The following is a 21,547-nucleotide window of genomic DNA, read 5'->3' as shown; positions in this document are numbered from 1 at the left end:
ATAAAAAAAATTCCCATAAAAAATAATTAGGCTTAATGTATACTAAATGATATTAAAAATACTAGTTTGGGGATAAAAATATAAATAAATAAAAAAAACTAAAAGAAAACTTTATTAACAAAAAAAAATAAATGAACAGAAACTCAAATCTTTAATTTTCTTTCTTCTTATCTTCCTTTTTATCGACAGCAACACTTTCCCCAGTAATACTATCAATTCTGGTTTTATCCACAGGATACAACCTAACAAAAAAAAACATTGAATATTGAAAATAAGACAATAGTTAAATGAAACAATTCGTTTTAGATAACATCTGAATCAAATAACAAATTATATTTCGAGTGCATGGAACAGTTTATAAAAGGGGCACTAAAATATTGATAAATTTCAAACCATGAAGGGATCTAGAGCTGAAGCATTTCGGGTTAGCACCAAATATCCACTACCACTGGACTGCTATGTAAAAAAATTTCGAAATGTGTGTATCTGAACCTGGAAATGTCATTGAGCTTCACGTGATTGATTTTTTTGTTTCCGAATCAGGATATTCAGTAAATGAGGTAATCTAAAGGATATAGAAAAATGTGTCTTCAAAAAACAAAATCAGGAAAAGGAAGAATTTAAAAGAGAACTATTCTTCACAAGCAACTTTAGTTTAGTTAGTTTAGACTTTCTTAAATAGCTTCAAAAAGAACCTGAAGGTTCTATAGGAACTAGGAAGAAATTCTATATCACTTAGCTACAGAATACCACAAACAAGCGTAGAAAATTCTTGCAAAGACGAACTTTTAAGAAGGAGCATGTGACTTTTTTCTAAAAAATACCAGATCCTGGTCTTCATTATAACTCTGGAGCTGGAGGACATCCAATGATGAAGGCAACTATGAAGGGGACATAATAGATCTTACAGATAGTAGTAAGGTATTGAAAAAACAAAACGTACTTGATAATAAAAGTTTTAGGTGTTGTAATTGGGTATGATCTACAGAAAATTATTAATTAAAGAAGAAAATTGTAGAACTTACATGACAAACGGTATATATAAGATAAGATTCAAATTCACCTACCATCTTTGATATAGGTATATCAAAAATACAACGTCGTCTCTAAAGCAAGCTACCCTGTGTGCTATTGGCATGGTGATGATGAAAGCAAATATGTCATCGATAAATGTGTTGAACGCCCTGTAGGTGAAAGCTCTCCACGGCAAAGCAGCCACCGATTTCAAACGATAGTTGATGAACAATTGAGGAAGCATAAATAAGAAGCCAAAAGCGTAGACTCCATTTACCAAACTGTTGATCGTCCACGAGTACCAACTAAAAATATTAATAACTATTACTTCCATATAAATGAGGCGTGTTCAACAAATAAGGTTAATTATTTTGTTAAAAAAATGTGAAAAAGTAATATAACATTTGAGTTTTCTTCTAAGTACTCTCCTTGGCTAACAATGCATCTATCCCAAAGTTGAATCCATGACCTGGAAGCTTTTTTGAAAGGTTTCTTTTGGAATGGCTTCAATCATAGCCTTAATGGTGTTAAAACGTTTCTTTTTTAGCACTTTTTTTAAGTAGAGCCAGAAATAACTAAATCTGATTAGCAAGACAGATATAAACAGATAAAACTATTTTTAACAGCCAAAATCTTGGATTTGAAACTGAGTTATGACACTTTGGTTTATCATGATGAAGAAGAAACCTATTAATCTATTTTCAAGTCTTGTTTGACTCCAATTGGTGGGACTTTTTAAGGTGAAGAGAGCCGCACATAAATTAGAGGCTTTCGGAAAGTGGATGTATCACAGAATCCTCAAAATACTCTGGACAGATAACCTAACTAACAAGTGAAGAGATACTAAAACATATTAACAAACAAAACGAATTCTTTGAAATTGAAAAAGGAAAACGGCATACTTAGGTCCATATAATTCAAAATATGAAATTCCTGTAACTGCTAAATGAGGATAAGACAAAAGAGGGATCGAAAGAATTAAAATGTGTTGGCTGTGAAATATCAGACAATGGAAACGCCGCAAGGAATAGAGAAATAATGGCTTTAAACCACCAGCCCAATCTTACTAAAACAGCTATAATAGTCGAATGATATACCAGAACAGGTTCAAACTTGTCAATGATTGCTTTAACAATAATGATTTAAGACATACTAATTGAAATTGCTGATATAAAAATTCATTCGCCATATTTTTCTATCACACCTTGTAATTACAATGTTATGAAATTATATACAAGTAAAAAATGACTTTTTACCTTTTGTGTGGCTGGTAAATAAGGGAGTAAACTGCTGCTGCTACACATAGAGGATACAAAAGATAACTCAAATACCGCATGCACTCTTCATCATATTCTCTAGTTTTTTTTTCTTCGTCAGTTTCATTTCTCTCCCTATTGAATTTTAAACCTCTCCAGCTCAGAGTCGTTTTAAATACTTTACTCACTTTCCAAAACTAAATAAAAGAATTTTTTATAGCACGAATTATTAGAATGCCTACATGTTTTCCAACTGAAAACATAGGGTGAAGTATCCAATAGTCTGCTGGGATCTAGTTATTGGCAATACGAAACAAAAATACAAAGATGGTCCCAGAAGCCTTTGGCCCAACAAAGAAAACACAAAAATATATTTATATACACTTTTTGTTGTAATCAATTTGATTTATAATTTGCCTTATTTTAAGCTTTCCGCATTGACTTAACGGTCTAATATACCTCTAAGAGTGCCAATAATTGAGTACTCCACCTTATTTACATAATTCAATTGAAATATTAAAATAATGATATACTATTTAATAATAAAAAACAACAGATGACAGAATTACTCACCTCTATTAAAGTACCAATGCCACTTGGTACAACAACTAAAAGAGATGTACCTTCATCTAACAAAAAAAGAAACACTATAGTTTGAGAAAACGCCCTCCACAAAACACTTCTTGTAGACAATCCTGCCATAGATTTGTGTGATCTCCAAAAGCTAACATCATTTTTAAATGACAGAAAATCAAGAAGTAACTATAAATAACAACAAATATAAATTATACAAGTTTTAATATTGATACTCTATAGTTGAAAAAAAGATTAACAGATCAGAAAGAAGTTAATTTTTTGAAATTTATGGTTGTTTAAATAACAAAACCTCATTTATTTTTGTCAAGTTTTAAACTAATCTGATAATTACAGTTTTTTGTTTTGAGAAAATTTGTCACATAATTTGTAACAAATTTTTTTCGTTTCATAAATTTTAATCAATGATTTAGACAGGAAATTAAAAACAAATTTACTTACATGTACACTGCCTACAAACATTGTAAGACACAAAAAGTACAGATTGGTATCTGCAAAAACTCCTTTAACTTCATCCAAATCTTTTTCAGTAAAACCTAGATCTAAAGTTTGTTTTAATGTCAATCCAATCTGCATTAAAAATCTCATCTTTCCAAAAGAAGTTGGAGTATAAATATAAGTAAAGTTTAAGTTAGTAGTCAGTGGAGTGATTTCAACTAGATCTTTTAATCTCATGTTAATAATATCATTGTGAAAAAGTGGTAGAAATTCTTTTTTTCTATTTACTCTAAAGTCATTCATTATTTCCATTGGAACAGCAGAATGAGGAATTACTATGTCATCAGTACACATTATCACAGAATATCTAAAGTAACATTTTTTTAATTATAATAGTAAAAATAATGTTAATATAAACATACCTAGATCGAAGGTGAGTAACAGGTTTCCGGCTTACATCTTTACCTTTTTCTTGAAGTAGATTAAAAGTAGCACTTACTGGTACAGAATACTTCGTTAACCTGCTTTTAATGTAAGAAGAGTCTGGTAAATTAATTAACTCTTCAAAAATTTCGGTTTGCCTGTATTTAGATGGAACCAAGACGGAATAAATAGTAATAGAACCATTTTGTCGAACATTTTTTGATATATCAAGACTTACTTGCCTAAAAGTAATTAACAACTCAGAATTTAAATTATCCTTTGAAAATAAGGAGAAAACTTACTTTTCTAATATCGATTTGTAATCAAAATTATTTAAATGGAAAATTTCACGAAGGTTTCCTGATCTAGAATTATCAGATACAAAAACATATAGGTCAAGTTTAGGATTTGTATGTAAGTACGATTTATAACAGATATCTCCTTTATTGCATACCGGCACTTGAAATATACCAAAAAGACTATAAATTGATTTAAAAATAAATAAGAAAAATAATACTGTTGAAATTGAACCCCAGGAGGGTCTCATCATTTCAATTATATCTAATTTTTTTCAATTTTTCGAATATGTCAACTTCCACCCTCCTACGTCGACATTATTTGAACTACAACAAGCAAAGCGATGACGTGTTGTTATGTGAGGAATGAACTACCGTCCATTCAAGCTACTTGGTTTAATTACATTAAAGATAATGTAATTGTTATGTATAAAAAAATAAAGCCGAAACCAGTATATTAATCAATTATAACAACAATTACGACAAAGCGAATTAATGCAGATAATGTTAAACACTATTCTTCCTTTTTTTGCGATTATTAACAACTTCACGATGACACTTCTGTTTTGTATGTTTTAATCGTAATTTTTATTAGCATTGATCACGATGGGTTTTCTAGTATATTATATTTTTCCGACTGTCCTACTTTTGGCGTTGATAAGAAAATATCGTGAATCAAAATGGGGTAAATGCAACAATAACATTCAACTAGATGGAAAAACTGTTATAATTACTGGTGCAAATTCGGGTATTGGATTTGAAGTAGCCAAAGAATTAGCCTCTAGAAAAGCTTCTGTTATATTAGCGTGTCGAACTCTAACGAAAGCAAAAGAAACTTGTGTTACAATTCAACAAAATATAAAAGAAGCTGTCCTTGTAAGCCACGACCTTTTATTATTTGTAATTTATATTTATTTTATTATACTTGGAATATTCATTTATAGGTGCCTATGGAGTTGGATTTAGCATCATTAAAATCAATAAAAAAATTCTCGGATGAAATAAAAAAGAATTATAAAGAAATACACATATTAATAAACAACGCTGGCGTTTCATATCCTAGTTCAACAAGACTAGAAACTGCTGATAATTTTGAAATTCATTTTGGAGTCAATTATTTAGGACACTTCTATTTAACAAATCTCTTACTAGATGAACTGAACATTTCGTCAGGAAAAAGTAGAGTGGTAGTTGTTGCCTCTTCTTTACACGAAAGAGGTGAAATAAATCTGGATAATTTAAATAATGAGAAATTAACCAGCAAGAATTTATACGCCAACTCAAAATTAGCTAATATTTATTTCACACAGGAATTAGCAAGAAGGACAAAGGATAAAAATATTAATGTATATGCTTGTTGTCCTGGTTGGGTTTATACAGGATTGTTTAGATATACCATCAGATGGTACCACTTTTTTGTTGTAGCTCCTGTTGCCTTCTTTTTTATGAGAAGTTCTGGTCAGGTAAGTGTACATTATGTGAAATACTTTCAATTTTAAAGAGAATATATGTAGTATAAACTTTAAAAACATTTTTTTTTCACAATTTGTTTTATAAAACTTCAAATTATTAAGTTGTACCTTCAAATTAGAGTTTCTGGAACCATTGGTGACATTCATACTGAATACACTGTTTACTACTTCCAAAAATTGTGGGGCCTTGGTCTAAAATCGACCCGGGGCCCATTTAAGGAAATCAAAATAAGCTCAAACATTTTAAATGTTATATACTAGTTTTACATTAAAAATAAATTATAAATAAAAATTAATCAAAATCTTATTTCATAAACTATATAAAATTTTTATTTAAAAAATTTCTTTCTCGATTTAGTTGTGGAAAAATTTTCATATATATATATTTGGAATAGTTTCAATCATATCTGATTAAACAATCTAATTAAGCACTTTTAATGGCACTTATGAATTATTTATATTTTTAATCAATTAATGTTCTACTAGAGATTTTACTTGCACTTCCAAGTTCAACTTAGTCATAGGCCTACTCTAATTTTATCAGAACCAAATAAATTGTTTGTTCTTTTTTCTTGACTTAGGTTCTTTACTTTATTTTCAAATAGTGAAAATTCATTGTGTAAACTCAGAACAAATTCAGTTAAGAGTACATAACATGTCATTAGCACCTTTACATTAACTTTTTGTGAGTGGAATTGAATTTGAATTGAATTGAACAATATACAATGCTATTCGTCTGTACTCTACCTCCACTGCAGTATAATTGCCTATTGGACAAGGGACTTTGTAACAATATTATTATATATTGATTGCATAGAAAATAGAATTTATTATTATTTAGAGTATAAAATTATTATAGAGAGTAAAAAAATATTGTGAGAATTAAATTACATTCACTAAACATTGGATTTTAATTGCCATACATTTCATTTAAATTTTTACACTGACAATTACACTGTCTGTTTCTTAGTCTCAGATAGCAGATGAGTATAATAAACAGTCTTCAGTATGAATATCAAAACAATTCCAAAATCAAATTTCTTCAGGAGATTTTCGAGTTGAGCAGTGGATTTTTCTTGTAGGGTGCTCAAACTCCAATTTATTGCGCTACTGAACCAAAACTAGAAAATGAAACTGGACTGTTATACAGGGACTGTAAGCTTTATGATAGCAAAGCGATTTTTTATGATAGCATCTCGACGAAACTTTGGGTGAAGACTGAGGAGATGATTAAAGATGCACTGAAAGTTAAATAATAGAGATAATTTATTTTATTAGAATGATTCAGATCAAAAATTATAAGATAGATCAAATTTAGGGGTTCTATTATTAGAAAATATTGTAGAGAAGGTGCGGGGATTAATCAAATTCAATTTTCAGAAAGTTGGTTTAAACATACATGTTAGAAATGTTTAGTTACCATTTTTCAAGTTATTTGGGAGATTTTTCAAAAAATTTTGCAATAATTGATGCGAAATGGTTTTTTCCAAATAAATTACTTAGTAGTAATGTTTATAGCTTTTTAGTGTTATGATATTGTTGATTTTGTTTTTATAGCGTGGAAATAAATTGTGGAATGAAAATAAATATTATTATAATTAAAAAAATCGAAAATGGGGCTGTACAACCAACTTTATAGTATTTTAGAACTAAACCCATAACTTGTTTCATAATCTTTTTCATTAAATTATTATTTGGTTAGATAATTTGTGGTCTGATTTGTATAAGGGAAGAAAGTGCCATTAAGTTATAGTAGGTTATAGAAGAAATGTCAGTGGAGCTATGGAAACAAAATTAATTACTGATACTGAAGATATAACTTTTTAAAGTGGACGTAACAACTATCGGTCCATGTCTACTTAGAACAATTAATAACAATGAAAAACAAACAAGATCCTCCTAAAAAAATTTGGTTTGTGTACTGGAGGGCTCTATAATTAAATAGGAAGACCACTGATGAGTTGGGATGTTGAAGGTTCCAGCAAGACCATCTTGTAAAAATTTTGAATTGTCTACCGGAGGACTTGGTAATTAAAAAGGAAGACCTCAGATGAAATGGGATGTTGAAGGTTCCAACAAGACAGGCTTCTAGAAAATTTGAATTGTCTAATGGAGGATTTGGAAACTAAATAAGAAGACCACAGATGACTTAGGATGTTGAAGGTTCCAACAAGATAAGCTTCTGTAAAATTTGAATTTTCTACTGGAGGGCTTGGTAATTAAATAGGATGTTCACAGATGAGATCTGGTATTGAAGGTTTCAATAAGACCAGCTTTCAGAAGATGAGATGGATGTTGAATAGATGTGTAGTATCAAAATGGACACATTAGCTGTGAAAAGAAACAAAATGAAAGCCTGTATAGATTTTCATCTTTAGGTGGTTTAAATACAAGCAGAATTAGGAATTACTTTAGCATTTGTATGGTAAAAATTTTTTTTCGCAGATCCTCATTTGTTTCTATACTGCATCCAACATTGTATGTTTGTGTGGAAAAATAAAACCAAAGTTATTATTAACATATTATTTATTCTTAATATATTATTTTAATTAAAATATCACTCACACAATTTTTTTATTATAAGCCATATCATACTTCTCTTTATTATCAACATATATATACAGACACACACATACACTCAATAAAAAGTTTCCTTTCTCTCTATATTGAATTTATTAACTGGATTATGGAATTTAACAGTTAACAACATAATATTTCAACAAGTTTTAAATCTCGGTGAAGCAGACTTCAAAGAAATATAAATGACCAACAATCATAAATAAGTTACATCTGACAACGCTGCGAAGAGATTGTCTTAACTTGAACAACTGACAACACTGCCAAATCGATTGTTGTCAGTTTTATTAGAAAGATTATGTTGCAAAAACGTTATAAAATTTGCATTTGAGTTTAGTTTAAATTCTTTTATCAGATCTTGTTAAACTTCGACTATGTTATGCACTTTTTGAGGTCATTGCTACATAGCTGAATTTTTGGGATCGTTATTAACCCCAAATTATAATAATACATTTCATGTGTTATTATTCTTGAGACGAAAAAAAATAATTGATATATTTGATTTCAATCAGTATACAGTAGAAATCATATATAACGAATAACAGATTTAAGCGACTCCGGAGCCCCGATTTCTGCTCTTTCCGCGTGCTGCACATGTCGCAGTTACGTATTGTTTGTTCATTATTAGTTTGGAAAGCCAAAGTGTTTAATAATTAAAAAAAAAAAAGTGAACATTATACTGATTATAAACCTGTCAATCAGATACAATTCGCACAAGGAGTTTGACGTTTCTCATTCTACAATAAAGAGGATCGAAGATGGAGCCGTTGTTCCGTGCCAATTTTTTGAAATGCAAACATGTTTTCTATTCATAAGCAGGTGGATAAGGTGCTCTTGCAAAGGTTCAAGTTTCATTGAGACCAGAGAAAATCATTTAAGGGATCTTTATTACAATAGAAAGCAAAGTTTCTTGTTAGACAGTTAGACGTGCAAAATTTACATGTTCTATGAGTCAGACAAACAGACAGACACTCTCTGAATACGATAACTTGGTTCAGGTAGTGTAATCGTGAGTGATGTTGTAAACAGTGTGTTCAGTATGAATATCAACAACGGTTCCAGAAATTCCAACTTATAAGTGTGAGGATTACAATTAGCCTCATACCAATTCTATCGGTATGGTTCCTTTAACCAAAAGAGAAAGGATAGAGATTCTAATGATGGCAGATTAAGGCGATAGTAAATTTGATGCAAAATTTAATGGAAATCCGTTGATAACTAGATTGAATTTGATTGATTCAGTCAGCATGGAAGACTTTACTTTACACCGAAAGACTAAAAATCAAAAAGTCCAAGTTTGAACATCTACAACAGTTCTGTATTTCCATATTTTAAAGAAATCCACTGTACTTATGTGTGAGACTGAAAACTATGAAAATACAAGTGCCCCTAAGTCTGAAATTATCTTTTGAATTGTTAAATTTGAGGGCAAAATTTTGAAAGCGTTTTGTTAAGTCACAAACTTACTATTTTTAACGCTATATTTCTTTTTGTTACTAGAGTTTTTAATTTTAAAACCCGTTTATTCTTATAGTAAAATATTTGACACAAAAATAAAGTTTTTCTTAAATTATTTTCTCGAAATTTGATATCTGGTTCCTATTTTAACCCTTTTAGTAAAAGAAACATGTCAAGTCTTCATTAAATTTTTTCCATCGTCAAGTTTTTTGTGTATTGGAAAATTTGATGCTATGAAATTACGATGTTTACAACGATATGTACTGCTACGAACTCGTCTACTGAGATAGACCGTGAAGCCGTCCCTGTCCCATTATGATTTTTTATTCAATCTGTTAACTTATTTTTTTGTTACCTGTTTACATTATGTAATCAGAGAGACAAAATTCCAAAGAATGCCTTGTGAACTCGATTTCCAGTAAACGAAATTTGTGGAATGATGGCATTATTCCAATGAGGCTCTAGCAGCCGTAGCAGTAAGTGAAAAGTTTGATGTCATAGTGAACACATTGGAATAGTAAAAAGTAAACTAAACGGGTTATTTAAATAAATTAGTAAAAGTGTATAGTGATAAACGATAGAAAATAGTTTAGTGGATAGTGAATAGTTTAGTGTATAAATAAAAAAAAAGTGTATGAATTCATTTCTCAAAAACTGTTCAAATGAATAAGAAGAACATTATAATACTTTAGAAATAATTCTGTCAGTTTTTGTCATCCGGTTAGTTTGAGTCTATGTATGAGTATAAAGTATCGTCGGTTCTTTGAAGGTCGTAATATCCAGATTCTGCTGTATTACTGATTGATAACATAAATACATTTATAACCTCAAAATTTGTACTAATTTTCCCTATTATCCATTATTCCAATGAGGCTGTAGCAGTCAGCAAAAAGTTTGATGTCATAGTGAACACATTGGAATAGTAAAAAGTAAACTAAACGGGTTATTTAAATAAATTAGTAGAAGTGTTTCGTAGTAAGTAGTAGAAAATAATTTGGTGGATAGTGACTAGTGTAGTGTATTTAGTATTAGTGTATAAATAAATGAAAAACAAAGTATGAATTCACACGCCCGTTCAGAAACTGTTTAAACGAATAAGAACAAAAAAATAGTACTTTAGAAACAATCCTGTCAGTTTTTATGTCATCCGGTTACTATGACATAGTATCGTAGGTTCTTTGAAAGTCATAATATCCAGATTCTACTGTATTACTGATTGATAATACAAATACCTTAATAAACTAAAAATTTGTACTAATCTTCCCTATTATCCACGTTTCAAAATAATAAAAATATTCAGTTCCAAAAAAACTTTTACAAAAAATTTCCAAAATCGAAATAATAACGCAAAAAATCCCAATTTGACACCATTGAATGGCAAATTTGTGCCTAACCATACTCTATTATAAAACACTGGTTTTATTATTTTTTTTATTCCATTTGTATTGTCATTACTATGTACCATCATTATATTTACATTTAATTTTTTTTTAATTTTATCTGTTGTTTGTTGGCAGTTCATAGTAGTCAATCATTGGTTAAATACGAGGCTAATAGTCTAAAAATACAAGTACTTAACTACTTCGTACAAAAAATAATTGTCTGTTTATCAAGTTAATCACAATCAGTACTGAACTCACTGTTTATTACCACTACACCAATACACAATTATAATATCTGGTCCTTCGAGCCGTCAATAGGTTTATATCCGGCTCGAAGGACCATTAAGTGTGAGTATAAGTGCCGGCGGAGTTTTAAGAAACCAAAAAAAAAACTCGAGAACGAAATTTTAACTTTTTTGTACCACACAAACTCCATATTTTTTTTTAATTTGATCGATAATTGTTAGTATAAAAATGAATTTACGATTCAGTATGTCCTGGGAAATTATCTCCCGATTGTTCCCTTCACCAACAAGCAATTCATCTATAAAAGTGAACACTGGAAAAAAATATTGTTTAGAATATCTGAGGGTACCAATTACAAATAAAAATACAATTTAAGAGGTGGAATAGAGAAAAGGGAGTCTTAAAAGCAAAGTTAAATTCGAAAATATCAAATATTCATTCATCCAATAGTGCTCTACTGTGTGGGAAAGAAAATTTTTTGTAGGAATCCAATATGGTGAAGAGACCTGGAGAATAACGGACAAAAAACATCTCAAGTTACTTGGAAAGGATCGAAAAGCAAACACGATCTATGAGAATAATTTTGGAAGTGTGCTGCTCCATTGATGAGCTTCCACATCACATGAAGAAGCTAACCTAAAACAAAAGGGCTACGACGGAAACGATGATACAAAACGGAATTCCTAAGAGCTGCACACTGCCATAGAAGAACCAGATTGCCAAAACCAAGGAGGATAGAGTTATTGTGGTAAAAAGTGGTTACCGTGGCGTCCACATGTCATGGGACAAAACCGACTGTTCAGGGGAAACGTTATTCTCACACTGAGAAAAAAATCGTTCAAGTACTACAACCTAGACTGATTTCTGAATACAATCGATGAAACTGATTTGATGGATCAGCATATATGTGGTGGTGCTTCCTTGATGTTGCACTAGTAAACGCTTGGTACATTTCAAAACAGTGCAAACATTTAACACCGCTCACTCAATTGTAGTTTCGACGAGAAGTTAAATAAATCTGTTAAACAAATTTTAACCTTGTTGAGGAATATATTTTGATATTTCCTAAAATAAAGAAAAAGAGGTTTTCGAGATACAGGTCATAAAACCAGGTATGAGTATATGTATAGAATTGATAATAAAGTTTAAGAAGTAGGTAGTTTAGTTCTCTCCGATCATTAACATTACAAGGACATACCTACATGTTTAGATTTTTTTTCATAAATACACTGCTACCTTATCCATAACCCCAACAAAAACAATAAAAATAAACAATTTCTTATATAATCTTGTGGGTCGTCATGTATAGTATACAATTAGATAAAATAATCGTGAAAATCTGAGCTGTTTCTGAGGATATCTTAGAAAGCGTTTAAAACAGTGTGTTCAGTATAAATATCACCAACGGTTCTAGAAACTTCAACTTGTAAATCCGTTTATCGTGTGACTACTATTTAGTTTTGATGTTACATTAATATTTTTTAATTTTTTTATTGTTTTCAAACGGAAAAAAATACCTCGTTTTGACAGATACAGTACATAGATTGGCATATTAATTTAACAATGCATAAATAAAGTAAAGCTTTTAATACAATGATGTAAAACCATCACTAGATTAGTTTTTTATATACAAGGTGTTCCGGGATATGATGGGAAAAATTCGGCAGTCAGTTGATGACGTAAGAATAATGATGTGACATAAAAAAAATTATATTTAAGTATATTTTCTAAATTATACATTCGAACATTATGAATTTTTAATGGATGATTACGTATGTCTATTTAGTGTGTTTGGTGGAGTAAATAATTCTACACTACTATCTGAAGGCTAAGGGCGACTCGGGTTCAATGGTTAACAATCCGTAACTTCGCAGGGACAACTTGTAGATAGCAAAAATGATTTTTTTTTATTGATTTTTTTACTTTACAAATTTTTACATATATCCCAAAAAAGAAGAAATCTTAAAAAATTTCTAAAAGAATACCCAGAAATCATTGTTAGTATGTAAATAAAGTAAAAAAACAGTGAATTATCTTTTTATTGCAATTTGGGTACTACTGCTAATATGAAATTGAGTTTAAACATAAATCGATTTTATTTCGGCCACAACTTTCTTAGTTTTCATGCTAGAGAGTTCTACTAACCCTTATTTCAAAGCTTTTAAAAAGTACTTTGAAAAAGATTCTATGCAATTTTTTAGAAAAATTGACCGTTTTTCCGTTATTCGACGTTGAATTTTAAGAAATATTCAAACTTCAATAAATCCTAACTCGGTTTGTATTAGGCCTACAACCAATTAAAAAGCACCAATATATTTGTTTCTTTATAAGCTTCATTTTTGCTTCCTACACTTCTAATAAAATCAAAAGTTTTTGAGTTATTGGTGAAAATAGAAACATTTAAATTTTCAATGGCGCATATCTAAGAAATTATTGATTTTTCAAAAAAAATGCTAACAACAATTTTTGCTTAAAATTTGATCCACTATCGATCTCTGTGGTTATTTTCCACATTAAAATTTTCACCCCCAAAGGAAAAAGCACACATCGGAATAGGGTAGATTTTGCTATTTGATATATTCTCTACAATCAAAATTTGATTAAAATCGATGAAGTTTCATGAAAATCGGAGGTGAAAGCCTTGATAGCCACCCCTGGCCTTCAGATACTTTTGATTCCGCAACTTTAAACGACTATAACTCAGAAAAAAGAGATAGTATGTGAAAATTTTTTTATGTCACACCATTCTTTTCACGTAATCTACTCACTCCAAAATTTTTCCAATCAAGTTCCGGAACACCACGTATAGTATTTGGTACAAAGTAAATTTACACAAATACTTAAGCATATTTACCATTTGAATCTGTATAAGATTTACAATTTTTCTTTATTTACAGTACAGATTTTTTTTACATTTGTAAATTTACTCCGTATATTAATCAACAGTACTTAAAATGTAAAATTACGATTTTTATCCTCACAATTTTTTTTTGTACATAAAGATGTAAAACGCAATTATACATTAATAAAGTTTACATAAATATATACATTATATTTTGTTAAAACAAAAACAATCGGTTGATAGTCAAATTTTTACATCTTCGTAGCATTTAGAACACATGAACAACATTAAATTCTTCGATTCGATCTAAGAATCTTTTAATAAAATAAATTAATTTGATTAAAAAGATTTTAGCGAATTATCTATTAAAAATCAACAAGTACGGAAAGTTGAACCAATTAACCAACAACGGAAATATCTAATCACCGTTTTGAGACAGCATTTAGAATTTTCCTTAAACCAACCTTGTTATATTTTTCAACATTCCGTATAAACAGTCTTTTAATTTTTCTTGGGACAAACTTCACACATTTCAACGCCCTTTTAAAGTGTTCACAACCCTAAATTGTTCAAGCACTTCATTTTACGATATTAGGTACACAAATTTCCTGAAATAAATCACAGACACTTTCAAAGTTACACTGGATAATAAAAATAAAATCAAGGTTTAAATAACAAAAAAATTAATATATACAGGGTGTTTCTAAATTCATGCGACAAAAATTAAGGACATAATTGCTACTATGAAATTTAGATGGATCTTTCTTATAACAAAATAACTTTCTCCATCTACCCCTTTCCATGATATCACTTTTAGGGTCGGTAGTATAAAAGTTTTGTTTAACCGTCGGTCGAAACTCCACCGATGGTTAAAATTGGCTGCACTGAGAGTTCATTTTTAACCAACCAAATCCGAGTGAACTGTCATTTGCCAGGGGAAGTGTGTCACTCAAAGGTCAAAGTATAGTTTTGAAGTTTCCACGTGTAGTTTCAATATTATATAAATTCAAAAAGATTAATTACAAAGGAAAAAGAGTAATCAGAATATTAGATGAATCATCATTTCGTTCAAATGGTTCAATTAATTCAACATAATATATAAGTTCATCAAATGCAAGCTAAAGTAAACAAAAATTGAGGTTAGAAAGTACCTTTCAACCCTCGATTGATATTTCAAACTGAATTTCGTTACGGTTGAACCAACCGACAGTCAACCATCCGTTCGACTCCTGGTTAAAGTTTATAATACGTACTGTTAGATCCTTTAAATCAAGGCATCCATTTAAATGTGGAAGAACATGTGATTGCGATGGAATTTATCCACAAAGTAGCTGAAAATATGAATATTGGTGTTTGAGTTTCAAGCGAGTTAACAACTTATCTAGCAAAAGATGGTATTTGAGTTGAAAGATTTGTTTGGGCTTTTTGCGGTCTGTGTGTCTCCAATAGTTGAGTTCCGCGGAGATATAAAGATCTTTTAGTACCTATAAATGGATTCGTAATAAGTGAAGAAACCGTTTAACAAATTAAAGGACCTGTAAGATAACGTTTCTTTACCATCTTTCTTTACCAATCTTCTATAAAACAAGAAAGAAGAAGTAACATCAAATGAAGATAAGGTAGAAGTTGTGAAACAACACCAAGACCCCATTCCGATGCTTCTACTACTCAAAATGGGTTAGAAACAGAAGGAGAATCCGACATTCCATATATGGATGCAACTTCTTCAGAGTCTTTTGCTGCTTCTGAATGAGAAGATGACTGATTTTTCATTGTTTATGTCTTGTTGTAAAGACATACACAACTTTTTCATGAAGCAATAAGTGTTTTTCGGTCAACATTTTTCAGCAGTTCAACCTCAAATAAAATTAATCAAATACCAATTTTTTTGTGAATTTTGACTTGATGCTCTTAAAAAACCTTAATTTGGGTTTTTCAGGAATGTACCCATCACTAAATCATAGTATTTTGCTAAGCAATAAAAAAATATTACAGAAATCAAATCATCGAACACGTTTACTAGTTTCCGGATTGTGTCGAAGGATTAAGCTTCAGTGTAAACTACGATGTATATATAAAATAAAAATGTTAAAAATAGCAGGAAATTCGGGATCTAATATCGTAAAATATGATTCATAGATCACATACTGTGTCTGCCGCCACAAATGCCGCACTTCACTCCGCACCAATGACACATTTTCAAAGGGGGGTACAACCAAAGACAGGGTACGAAAATCGATAGAAACGTCAAACACAACCACCGTTTCGTGCAATTTTCGTCCGAACAGTCACAGGGATGTTGCGCGAAATCACCTTCTTGGTCTGACGCGCAATGATAATCGATTCCTTCGGCACATCCCAAACAAGTTATTTGATTTATGGTCGATTTTACTACGTCGGGAGCGTATTCGCATGCGCCACGGGGATTCCTATCTTCAACGTATAATTCGTGACAGTGGCGACACCTAAGATAAAAAGTTGAAAATTATAACAAAACGATTGCGTTTTAGAGTTGGAAGAAGTACCTAATTTTTATTTTACCCTTATGTTTAACAGCCTTGAAAGGTAGGGGCGGTTGTTGGGGTGGATTCATCTCCATGCTGATGGTACATTTTTTGAGACTCGAAGTCGAATCTCGCCTCATAAGTGGAGGTTTCTGTTGATCTTCGGCAGGATAAATGTATTCATGTACTGCCGTCAGTTGAACGTAGGGGTAGTTTTCGCCTCCACCTTGCCCTGAAACATCTAAAATAAATATATATAAAAAAGTTATACAAAATTTCGGTATTTTTTTTCATTCGCACCTTTTGTTGCCTTCTGGGGATCGTAAGTAGGAAGCCGAGCATCTAATGGTTTACTATCACGTCCTATATAAGTTATTTTATGAAGATGTTCAGTACCTTTAGCGCTAGAATCGCTAGAACTTCTTGAATCTTTTGGACCCTGAGGAAGATCCAAGGTCTACGAATAAAGGAATGTTAACGAAATAATTTGATAATTAATACACAAATCTGATTAAAATTTGTTTAGAGGTTAAGTTATGTGTATTCACTATTACTTTTGGAAATACCCCTGTATTAGTCACATTTAATGAGTTACGGACTACTGGAATTGGAATTGAAGCTACTATTCAATGATGAAATTAGTTTTTTTAAAAGGTTTGTTGGAAAATAAACTGAATTTATTTTTATTCTATCATATAAATCAGCTCACCATAAAAACGTCGTCATCTCCTACATCTTTCGGACATTTGGGCAAAGGTGATGTAGGGGAAGTGTCCGCAAAACCTATGAAGAAAAATATATACTATAAATGTTAAAACTACAAATCAGAAATCTTCAATCCTCAATTACAAAATTCATTCTCACAAACAGCAATAAATAAGAAGAAGAATTGAAGTTTTATAACCTATAGGGTGCGTTCCACTAAGCACTCACGACAATCACGTTCACGACGGTTTCCGTTCCACTTAGTCCTGAGCGTTATAATCGTAAGCACAAGAGGAATGGCTTACGAGGCGTTTTGAGTGGCGAGATAAATATTAACGAATGGCAAAACAGAAAAAATAAAGCGAAAGCTTTGAAGAGGTTATGTTATAATTTGTAAGTTATTTAAAGTAAAATCAAAATATCTCAATCTGTGTTGCTTGAACTTGCTGCTAATTATTTCAACGCTCACTTCGATCCACCTCTTGACAAGGGTCCATAGAAAAATCTAACGAACTGTCAAAATGAGCTGATGCCTATTTGAAAATGACCGCCGTGGGGTACGCGAATTATTTTGCCATAAGCTTCTGTATGCAAATTTATTTGCTTTGTAAAGTTATTTGTTGGTTTTTAGACCTAATTTTTTCAAGTTTTACAGCGAAAGGTCTTAAATAGTTGTTACTTAAAGAATTGTGAAATTTCCTCCCGAAAACGTAATTTGTTGATTTTTTTCGACTATGCAGTGCTGTGCTTAGTGTAGTTAGTTGGTAAATAGAATATGAAAAGCGGGTTTTAGCCGAAATTTAGTTGAAATTAAGCCCGGCATAACTTAGTTCGATGGTTCTAATCAAATATATGAGGTATGAAACACCTTTACCAACTTTCGAAATTCGGAATACACCTACACGTTTCTAGTAAATTCTTATTCGTTTACTTTATCACTAAACGTATATATCACATATCAAAACGAGTTTCGTTTTAATTATTCATTAAAAATTTCATTTAAGCTGGATTTTTAACAGAATTTTACATATTTAACGACGTCAACGCGGTGGTGTTATTTAATAAAAAGGGCTGAAATGTATTTTTATATGATAAAACTTTAGTTTTAGAAACGTTGAAGTCTTAAATCGATCAAGTAAATTCACAAATCACACAACGGTAAAAGCATTTGTTTGCCCTACAGCGGTCATTTTTAAATGAGAATCAGCTGATTTTGGTAATTCGTTAGATTGCTTAATAAATCTGGATGAATAAAAACTGTGAATATATATTGTAGTACTGAATAAAATCGTTAAAATGTGATACTTATGATATAGTAATTTAGAAAGAACTGCTTTTGAAGTTACATAATGAAGTTTTTACAGGCAATTCACTATTAGTACTTAAACAAATTGTCGAGCGCCACAAACAAAATTGCCAATGAAGATAAAACAATTACATCAATTATCTAAAAATTAAGGACAGAAGTTTCTAAAAATAGAATTATGGAATATAGTACAGTTATTGACATTAAGCTATTTATGTGAAAATAGTTTTTTGAGATAGTTACAATACTCGAATGCTGGAAATTTTCCTAATGATGAAAAAGATGAAGTTTGAAAAAACCAAAAAATACGCTTTTATTGCGTATGGAACTAAAAAATGTTTCTTTTTTCGGCAAATTTTCTTTAATAAATTTTGTCTTTACATCGAAACAAATTTTGTTTGCCCTTTGTTGAAGATTTACAATACTAATGGATAGAACTTGAAGAAAAATTATATTTTTGTTGATAAATCGAACTAAAAAGTGGATAATACAGTTCAAAAAAACCAAAAAACACGCTTTTATAGCATGTGAAGCTAAAAAGTGAAAAATAAAGCTGGGTTTCGCCAACAACGCAAAGTCGGGAAATTGCATTTAGAAAATGCCAAAATCAGGTGCTTTTTAGGTGCCAAAAATTAGGTGCTCTGTGTAAAAATACCTCGTCGTACCGTGGACTATGACGTGAAAAAACATGTGATCCACCAGACAATAGAAAACATTAAGGACAACCGAGCAGTAAACGCGACCCACGTCCCAGAGATAATAGCCCAGATCAATGAATCTAGGGATCTTGCTTTGAGTACTTTTACAATGAAGAAACCCCAAAACAAAATTAAGAGGTTACAGTGGGCTAAATAACATAAAAATTGGACGCATGAAGAGCGGGAGAGAGTTTTATAGAATAATGAGTCAAGGTTTGAGTGTTTGCGCGCAGGTCTTGTGTAAAACAAGATGATAGTTTTGGAGGAAGGTCGATTGAATATTTGGTAAAAATTGAAGGGATTTTGAAGAAAGAAGATCTGGCCATCGCCTCACCAACATGACAACGATTCCAAGCACTCCTCGAAGCTGTGCAAAGATTATTTGGAAAAATTGTAAAGGATTAATTAAACAGAGAAATCACATCTTCGAAATATTCTTAAAAACTATAGTGCGGGCAAAAACTTTTGATCGGTAGTACACATTTATTTGATCCAAGTATATTTGATAAAACAAACTGGGCTATGGGAGTATGACGTACATTATAATTTATTAGAGGCTTTTTAACATTAAAGTAAAACTCTTTGAGCAGGAAATTTGATTAGATTAATAAAAAGTATGAATGGGCGTACGGTAAATCTGTAGGCGTACCTTATTCTCTTATTTCTGAAATATAATTTATTTAATAGAATCATTTGAGTTTATTCCTGTAGGCAAAGAATAATATGACGTACCAAAAGTAAAATATTTCCATGAGTGAAATTATGATATGTAACAGTGAGGTTTAAAATTTGATTTCATGGTAGGTAGGTTTTTGATAATAGGGAATTAACAAAATAACAATGAGATTCAAACGAATGTTGTTTAGTGAATAGAAAAAGATCTGGACGGTACAGGAAGTCAAATATGGTGAAGAAAACCACGATCCGGATAAACACACAACTTTGTTGAATGTTAAATGCCTGTCGGACTCAATCATATGAATAAAATAACATTTATTTGATCATTTGGTACTTTTAAAACATTTATTTTTTGATTATATTCCAATTGAGTTTTGTTTTACTTTATCGGTTATTTAAATTCATGTAACTCACCATGTAGGAATCCCGTAGTAGTAAAGGAAGCATTGAAAAAAATACAAATAGAGCAACATGAGAAATATTAATAAAATCCTAATCAAATTTTGTTTCAAAATCATTTTTCGATATCTTGTTTTTAATCACACCATTTACTTAGACTAGTTTTTCAGAAAATTAATAAAATCGCGAGAGGCGCCAGTTCGGCCCTGCTGTTTTTTTAATACCAAGCGTATCTGTAAAGTGACACTCAATAATTATGAGAATTCGAAACATCTAAAGAGTTTCAATTCCCATACAAGAATCTTTAGGAAATGTCATTGATTGAATTAATAGAATTGAAAACGTCTGTAGTTTCAATTGATATTCAAAAAACTCTAGAAATGCCAGTGCTTCAATCAAAAGATATAGAAACATCTAAAGAGTTTCAATTCCCATACAAGAATCTTTAGGAAATGTCATTGATTGAATTAATAGAATTGAAAACGTCTGTAGTTTCAATTGATATTCAAAAAACTCTAGAAATGCCAGTGCTTCAATCAAAAGATATAGAAACATCTAAAGAGTTTCAATTCCCATACAAGAATCTTTAGGAAATGTCATTGATTGAATTAATAGAATTGAAAACGTCTGTAGTTTCAATTGATATTCAAAAAACTCTAGAAATGCCAGTGCTTCAATCAAAAGATATAGAAACATCTAAAGAGTTTCAATTCCCATACAAGAATCTTTAGGAAATGTCATTGATTGAATTAATAGAATTGAAAACGTCTGTAGTTTCAATTGATATTCAAAAAACTCTAGAAATGCCAGTGCTTCAATCAAAAGATATAGAAACATCTAAAGAGTTTCAATTCCCATACAAGAATCTTTAGGATATGTCATTGATTGAATTAATAGAATTGAAAACGTCTGTAGTTTCAATTGATATTCAAAAAACTCTAGAAATGCCAGTGCTTCAATCAAAAGATATAGAAACATCTAAAGAGTTTCAATTCCCATACAAGAATCTTTAGGATATGTCATTGATTGAATTAATAGAATTGAAAACGTCTGTAGTTTCAATTGATATTCAAAAAACTCTAGAAATGCCAGTGCTTCAATCAAAAGATATAGAAACATCTAAAGAGTTTCAATTCCCATACAAGAATCTTTAGGATATGTCATTGATTGAATTAATAGAATTGAAAACGTCTGTAGTTTCAATTGATATTCAAAAAACTCTAGAAATGCCAGTGCTTCAATCAAAAGATATAGAAACA

General features: G+C 30.7%; 3 protein-coding genes across 6 annotated transcripts in view; 1 reads left to right on the top strand and 2 right to left on the bottom strand.

The window, feature by feature from the left end:
* Positions 1-94: 94 nt before the first annotated feature.
* LOC130453429 (lipid scramblase CLPTM1L) lies at positions 95-4,584 on the bottom strand. Its single transcript, XM_056793168.1, has 7 exons — positions 4,028-4,584; positions 3,725-3,967; positions 3,306-3,669; positions 2,844-3,032; positions 2,271-2,467; positions 1,068-1,319; positions 95-242 (listed from the first exon to the last, which is right to left on the bottom strand). Exons 1-7 carry the CDS (start codon positions 4,273-4,275, stop codon positions 152-154), a joined length of 1,584 nt encoding a protein of 527 aa, XP_056649146.1. The 5' UTR covers positions 4,276-4,584; the 3' UTR covers positions 95-151.
* On the top strand, positions 4,339-12,718 carry LOC130453433 (retinol dehydrogenase 11-like). Of its 2 annotated transcripts, XM_056793179.1 has the most exons (4): positions 4,339-4,589; positions 4,641-4,897; positions 4,966-5,484; positions 6,576-12,718. In XM_056793179.1, exons 1-4 carry the CDS (start codon positions 4,517-4,519, stop codon positions 6,747-6,749), a joined length of 1,023 nt encoding a protein of 340 aa, XP_056649157.1. In that variant the 5' UTR covers positions 4,339-4,516; the 3' UTR covers positions 6,750-12,718. The 2 variants fall into 2 exon arrangements, with proteins under 2 accessions (XP_056649157.1, XP_056649158.1); XM_056793180.1 differs by having other exon boundaries at positions 4,415-4,897; positions 6,576-12,715.
* LOC130453431 (sprouty-related, EVH1 domain-containing protein 1) overlaps positions 8,005-21,547 on the bottom strand; it is a 47,557-nt gene continuing 34,014 nt past the window's right edge. For 2 of the 3 annotated variants that reach the window (XM_056793171.1, XM_056793172.1), the window contains exons 4-7: positions 17,212-17,285; positions 16,803-16,959; positions 16,524-16,743; positions 8,005-16,463 (exon numbers count right to left, since the gene is read on the bottom strand). In XM_056793171.1, the coding sequence (XP_056649149.1) occupies positions 16,139-16,463; positions 16,524-16,743; positions 16,803-16,959; positions 17,212-17,285 (776 nt within the window). In that variant the 3' untranslated portion in view covers positions 8,005-16,138. The remainder of the gene's footprint in view (positions 16,464-16,523; positions 16,744-16,802; positions 16,960-17,211; positions 17,286-21,547) is intronic. The other variant, XM_056793174.1, reaches the window with a different exon arrangement.

This window comes from Diorhabda sublineata, chromosome 2 (genome assembly GCF_026230105.1).
Source record: "Diorhabda sublineata isolate icDioSubl1.1 chromosome 2, icDioSubl1.1, whole genome shotgun sequence".
Taxonomy (NCBI): Eukaryota; Metazoa; Arthropoda; class Insecta; order Coleoptera; family Chrysomelidae; genus Diorhabda; species Diorhabda sublineata.
Note: the sequence above shows the minus strand (reverse complement) of the source record. Positions and strands in the feature narration are given on the sequence as shown.

Bases quoted from the DNA above. Each gene is read 5' to 3' on its own strand.
- LOC130453429 (XM_056793168.1), bottom strand. From the start codon at position 4,275: ATGATGAGACCCTCCTGGGGTTCAATTTCAACAGTATTATTTTTCTTA. The intron at 3,670-3,724 runs GTATGTTTATAT...ATGTTACTTTAG, and splicing joins GTTACTCACCTTCGATCTAG to ATATTCTGTGATAATGTGTA. The intron at 1,320-2,270 runs GTAAAAAGTCAT...TAATATTTTTAG, and splicing joins ATTTACCAGCCACACAAAAG to TTGGTACTCGTGGACGATCA.
- LOC130453433 (XM_056793179.1), top strand. From the start codon at position 4,517: ATGCAGATAATGTTAAACACTATTCTTCCTTTTTTTGCGATTATTAAC. The intron at 4,898-4,965 runs GTAAGCCACGAC...ATTCATTTATAG, and splicing joins ATATAAAAGAAGCTGTCCTT to GTGCCTATGGAGTTGGATTT. The intron at 5,485-6,575 runs GTAAGTGTACAT...TTTTTCTTGTAG, and splicing joins TTATGAGAAGTTCTGGTCAG to GGTGCTCAAACTCCAATTTA.